Here is a 6,000-nt window from a genome sequence, read left to right on the forward strand (position 1 = left end):
CACGTCCCAGCAAAAGAGGAACCTTGGGGAGTAAACTGTACCAAGGATACATGAAGCCATTTAGGCTTAGGGGCAGGGCCTGGGAGTGGTGAGCCCCATCCTGATGAGGTTCTAGGACTGCCTTGATTCCTTGCCTCTTCTGTGGACCCCAATATTCGTAGCTGAGTTCCCTAGACTGGCTTAAACTACTTCAGTTAGTTTCACAACCACAGTTTCAACCAACCCCTTGCCCTCAAGTTGATTCTAACTCCTGGTGAGCCCATAAGTAGACCTGAGTTCCACAGTTGGAATCTTTATTTTCTTGGCTGTAATCTTTATGAAAGCAGATCATCAGGCTTCTCTGCTAGGGAACCAGCGGGTGGATTCAAAGTAACAACTCCGGGACTAGTAGCTGAGCAGAGGGGCTGGGCCACCCAAGACCTTGCAGAACTCTCTAGCACAGTCTACAGGGCACTCTGTGGAAAGATGTTTGAAGTTGTTTCAACCAGAGGTTTCACTTAAGAACAAACACACACCGGAGCAAAGACCCCCAGGACCCATCTTCCTTGGACTCTCTGAGTGCCCCAGAACCTTCAGAGTTCATTCTAGCCACTGGCCCCTAATCCTCGAGCACCTGCAGGTCTTGCATTGTAGCTGGCATTTGGTGCGAATTAATTTCTTCCTGAGGAGATGAGCTCTGAAGAATAGCAGACTGTTTTGGAAAACAAACTGTGAGGAGGGATAGCCAGCTGGCTTCCTTCCCAAGAAGGAAAACAGACCATTTCCAATAATAATTAGGAAACAAAGGTCCAAGTCTTTAAAAAAAAAACTTCTACATGAGGCTGTAGAATAAGGTCACTCAACTATATTTGTATATGAAACTAGAAAGATAAAATCTCGTCTCACTACAGCCTGGGTTCTTCCGAGTGTTGACTGCTTCTGACTCATAGCTTGCCCTTCAAAAGGCCCTTGGCTGGAAAGCCTCACTCAGAGCAGAGTTCATCCAAACGTCCCATAAACACAAATTATTTCAATCTACCTCCAAGTGATATTTTTTCTATATTCTTAATTATGAAGAACTTCTCTTTAGTAACCAAGAGTCAACTCAACAATGACTGCTTTCAAGGCTCATAACATGGCAGGCACTGTTGAGCCCTGGGATTCCCCCGGTGACCATTTCCCCAAAGATGCTTAAATTTTGTAGATGAGCCATGGGTCCAGGCTAGGAAAGCGGTGACGTTTGATCCCGAGTCAGCTATAGGAATGCCCAAGACCTCCATCTTCCCATCTTCCTCCCGAGAGCCAACCAAAGGAAACCAAGAGAACAAATCCGAATATTAAAGACATCAATCGCAGGCAAAAACGTCGCTTGGGGCCAAATGTGACTGCTTTGAAGTTGCATACACACAGGACTAAGGAGGCCTGGTGGCGCAATGCTTACGGGCATCAGGAGAACCGGGAGGTGGATGGTTTGAATCCACCCTTCTGGCGATCTACTTCTATAAAGACTGTTGCAGTTCTGGTGTGAGGTCGAATCGATTCTGCCTCGTAGCACCCTATCAGCAGCTCTACTCTGTCTCAAGGAGTCACTGTGAGTTGGCATGAACTCAAAGGGAATCAACCAGAGGGGCCAGGCTCGGCCATTCTCAAGGCCTGCGGCAGGGGAGGCTCTCCAGATAGCCCCTAGCCAGGCACATACCTGGCACCTGCCGGGACTCCTTCAGGTCCAGGATATCTCGGATGTAGAGTTTCGCAAAGGCTAGAAACACGGGATCCAGCCCCCAGAGGAGGGAAGGGGTCTCTTCCGGCTCACATGGGCGGGAGTGATTCGAACTGCAGTCAGAGGCAGGGTCGTGGCTTCCAGGTGACTCTAAGGGATTCTGCATGGCTCCCGAGCAGGATCTGGATGCGAGATGCAAAAACCAGGATGCAAGGCGTTTACCTTGGGTGCAAAGTTATTCCGGTGGGCATGGAGGACAAACTTAGGGGCCCAGCACCCTGCGAAAGTTACACCCCGGGGCTCAGGAAGGCGGCATTCCTCCCGCGAGGACCCTCGAATGCCGTGATCCTCCGCCCCAGCATTGTCTTTCTTCCACACAGACCTAACTTCAAGAGCCATGAGCATTTTTATCTGGGGAGCATGTCCACACAGGCTTGCCCCGCAACCGCTTTACTGGGCGGGACCCAGGAGAAATGGGCGCCCCTGGCCCGACGTGTGTTGGGGGTAGAGTGGGTAGCCGACAGGCGACTTGCCAGTGCACCTTCCGTACTTCAGGTGAGTCCAAGAAAAGGAGGAAAAAGAAACCGAAAGCCGTGACACACCGCGCCGCCGCCGGCCGTTTCCCGGATGCCCGGGCCTTCCCGACGTCCCCGCCGCGTGCGCAGACACCAGGCCCCGCGGAGACTCAACCGGCCCCGCCCGTCCTCGGCGCCGAAGGTCGCTGTCGCCGGAGATCCCAGTTCCGGCAAGCGCCCAACTCCAGAGCAACCTCCCGCCCCGGCGCTTCCTTCCTGCGGCTCCGCCCACCCCGCCCGCGGCTCCGCCCACCCCGCCCGCGGCTCCGCCCACCCCGCCCGCGGGGCTGCTCATCGGCTCGCGGCCCCACCCCGGCCCTCCTGTGGCCCCGCCCATCCGGCCGCGGCCCCGCCCCATCCTGCACGTCTGCCGGAGGCTGGGCTGCACAGAGTTGCGCGCGCTTGTTCTGCGGCAATCTGGCCTTTCTCATCCTGACTGCCAGATTCCGGATGGAGTTGGCTCTAATTTAGCCTAAATCCTGAATTGCAGACGTTTGGGAAACGGGCTGATATTCTCGTGTGTGTGTGTGTATGTGTGTGTGTGTGTGTGTGTGTACACTCGCGCACTGCTTGTGACCCTACCCATCCTCACAATCGTGTCTATATTTGAACCCATTGTTGCAGCCACGTTTCAATTCCTCTTCTCGAAGGCTTCACTCATTTTTGCTGACTCTCTACCAAGAAGGCCATCCTTCCCAGAGATTGATCCCTCCTCATGCCATCTCCAAAGTATGTGACATCAGGGTCACCATCCTTGCTTCTAAGGCGCATTCTGGCTGTACTTTTTCCAAGATAGATTTCTTAGTTCCTTTGGCGGCCCAAGAGATAGTCAGCATTTTTCTCCAACCTCATCATTCAAATGCATCAACCCGTCATCTTTAGTCTTCCTTATTTATTGGCAGCTGTCATATACATATGACTTGGGTCAAGTGCACATTAGTTCTCAAAGTGAAATCTTTGCCTTTTGATTGCTGATATCTTAAGCAAACAAAGAAAGCAAAGCAACATAAAAAGCAAGACGTCATTGTGGCACACTTTTTGTCATTAAAAAATTGTGTAGAGGATGCTCACTGTAACATACATCAATCCAACAGTTTTTCCGTGTACAATTCAATGACATTGATTACAGGCTTCACTGAAGAACCATTCACATCCTCTTCCTCTTTAACACAAACTCAACTGTCCTCTAAGGCTCCTACCTAATTTTTTTAGTTGATTCTCACATAGATAGTTCTTTTAATATATATATATATATATATATATATATATATATATATATATATATCACACTGAAGACAGATATCTTAACTTGCTAAGGTAAATTATTGTTTGGTCAAGTCATATTTTTGGTTTAAGTTTTAAAGATTAGGGCTGACCTGTCAGATGCCCTAGAGATCTCAGGGCAATCATTTTAGGAATTCCTCTAACTTGTATGGCTTCAGAAAATCTTGAGTTCGTGATCATTTGGAATTCTGTTCTGCATTTCCCCCTTTTGCTCAGGATTCTTCTTCAGAATCTCTGATGAACAAGATGCTCAGCAATAGTAGCTGGGCACCATCCAGTTCTTCTGGCTCCAAGGCACAGGAGGGAGTTGCTCATGGAGGACGTTAGCACTGTGGAGTTCTTCCATGCCTATTTCTAGTTTAAGACTGAGGTATTAACACGCACACACTGTAGGACTCTACCATCCAAGTTGGTGATGGCATCGGTATTTTCATGTGAGCTTTTGTGGGACTGCAATATTTTGGCCCTGTCCAGGAACAGTCCTGCAAGATCATGACAGTACCCCCCCCACCTCCTTTCCTCTTGCTTGGTCTATAATGTTGTGTACTTTAGAATGGTGCAAACCTGACATTTTGGTAAATTGTGGTCACCTTGATGTAGCTTTATCCTCAGCAGTCCTGATTTAAGGTAAGAAAAGACAACCCCCCAAACAAACAAACAACAAATAAACCACCCCAGTCCACTCCCACAAGTAAGTAAGTAAACTACATCATGGCATGACCGGAGATGGAAAGAGGTCTTCCTAATTTATAGGGACTTGGTGAAATCACTGAAGTGCAGGCTGTCTCAGCAGGCCATTCCTGGAGGAGACGGTTGGTGGCCAGAGAGATCATTGCTAAACCATTTAGCAGGGAAGGAACCTGAAGCAGCTGGGATGGAAAATGTGTGTAATTAGAATGATGGGTTTAATTATGTCTGCCTAAAAAAGCAGCTAAAAAAAATAGAACCGAACCAAAAGAATCAGAGCCTTTGGGAAAGTACAGCATCACTCAGCTTCTATGGCAGGGAGCGGTTGGGTCTGTGGAGTTTAAGATTCAATTAAGAGAAGACTTCCTCTCTAATACAAGGTGCCTCGCCTGAAGGAAGCACATTCAACAAGACAGGTGCTTGGGCTGACCCATCAGATGGGGAGGGCAGGTTAGGCTACATTTACCTGTCTGCACACATCTGCCCAGGGTGGAGCCCAGGAATAGAATCAGCAGTTGAGTGTACCCAGAGCCGGCAATGTCTTAAGGAATGGCTCTCGGAATGCGTCTCAGGGATAGAGAACCAGAGGTAAGAGGCACAGGGACTCCTAGCTGTCTGCTGTGGAGAGCCACACCCAGGTGGTGGGAAGCAAAGCCTGAAGTCCCTGGTGCTATTGTATACTCTGAAAGGCCCATACCTGAGAGCCTCGGGCAGTCCTGTTTGGCCTGAACTGAACAATGGAAGGAGTAGGTTGCAGCTGCAAACCAGGATGAGGTGTAAAAGCAGAATTTCCCGACTTAAAACAGGAAGGTCTTCTTCCTTGCATTCCTCATGGGGATAGATCCAGGTTCCTGGGGCCCTGGCTGGAAGTGTGCAAAGGGACTCCAGACGTTTCTGTGCGCCCTGGAGGGCTCTGTAGCTTGGGATTCCTCAACACCACAAAGCCGATGGTTCAAAGCCCAACAATCAGCACTGACTTGTGAGTTCACAGGATGAAATCACTTGCTTTGGTGGGCACGTTTTGCAGTTCAGACATAGCAAAATTCTTTGGGGGGGGCGGGAATGAGATCGAGTTAGACATCTCAAAGTTTAAATGATCTCCTTTGAACTTAACCATTGTGACATCTTTACAGGTAGACTAAGAGCTTCTGTTAGAACAAAGATAACTTACTAACCTTCTTTTTGTGTCCATGTTAATACCACGAGGGGACATCTTTCTTTTTTTTCTAGTTTTTAACATTTTCTGCTTTCTTTCCCCGCCCCCATTTCTGAATTTAAATTTATTTTTTAAAATGTTTTATTAGGGGCTCATACAACTCTTATCACGATCCATACATACATCAATTTTGTAAAGCACATCTATACATTCATTGCCCTCATCATTTTCAAAGCATTTGCTCTCCACTTAAGCCCTTTGCACCAGGTCCTCTTTATTTCCCCTCCCTTCCCGCTCCCCCCTCCCTCATGAGCCCTTGATAATTTATAAATTATTATTTTGTCATATCTTGCCCTGTCCAACATCTCCCTTCACCCCCTTTTCTGTTGTTCATCCCCCAGGGAGGAGGTCACATGTAGATCCGTGTAATCGGTTCCCTCTTTCCAACCCACTCACCCTCTATGCTCCCAGTATCACCCCTCACACCCCTGTTCCTGAAGGTATCATCTGCCCTGGATTCCCTGTGCCCCCAGCTCCTATCTGTACCAGTATACATCCTCTGCTCTATCCAGACTTGCAAGGTAGAATTCGGATCATGA

At 48.6% G+C, this 6,000-nt stretch overlaps 1 protein-coding gene across 4 annotated transcripts in view; it reads right to left on the reverse strand.

The window, feature by feature from the left end:
* STN1 (STN1 subunit of CST complex) overlaps window positions 1–2,484 on the reverse strand; it is a 37,371-nt gene extending 34,887 nt beyond the window's left edge. The window contains exons 1-2 of one of the 4 annotated variants that reach the window (XM_075533973.1): window positions 2,302–2,484; window positions 1,679–1,881 (exon numbers count right to left, since the gene is read on the reverse strand). In XM_075533973.1, coding sequence (XP_075390088.1) covers window positions 1,679–1,865 — 187 coding nt within the window. In that variant the 5' untranslated portion in view covers window positions 1,866–1,881; window positions 2,302–2,484. Of the gene's footprint in view, window positions 1–1,678 lie in introns of all 4 variants that reach the window. The other 3 variants (XM_075533975.1, XM_075533974.1, XM_075533976.1) reach the window with 3 other exon arrangements.
* Between the last annotated feature and the right edge of the window lie 3,516 nt (window positions 2,485–6,000).

The sequence above is a fragment of the Tenrec ecaudatus genome, chromosome 16 (assembly GCF_050624435.1).
Source record: "Tenrec ecaudatus isolate mTenEca1 chromosome 16, mTenEca1.hap1, whole genome shotgun sequence".
NCBI lineage: Eukaryota > Metazoa > Chordata > Mammalia > Afrosoricida > Tenrecidae > Tenrec > Tenrec ecaudatus.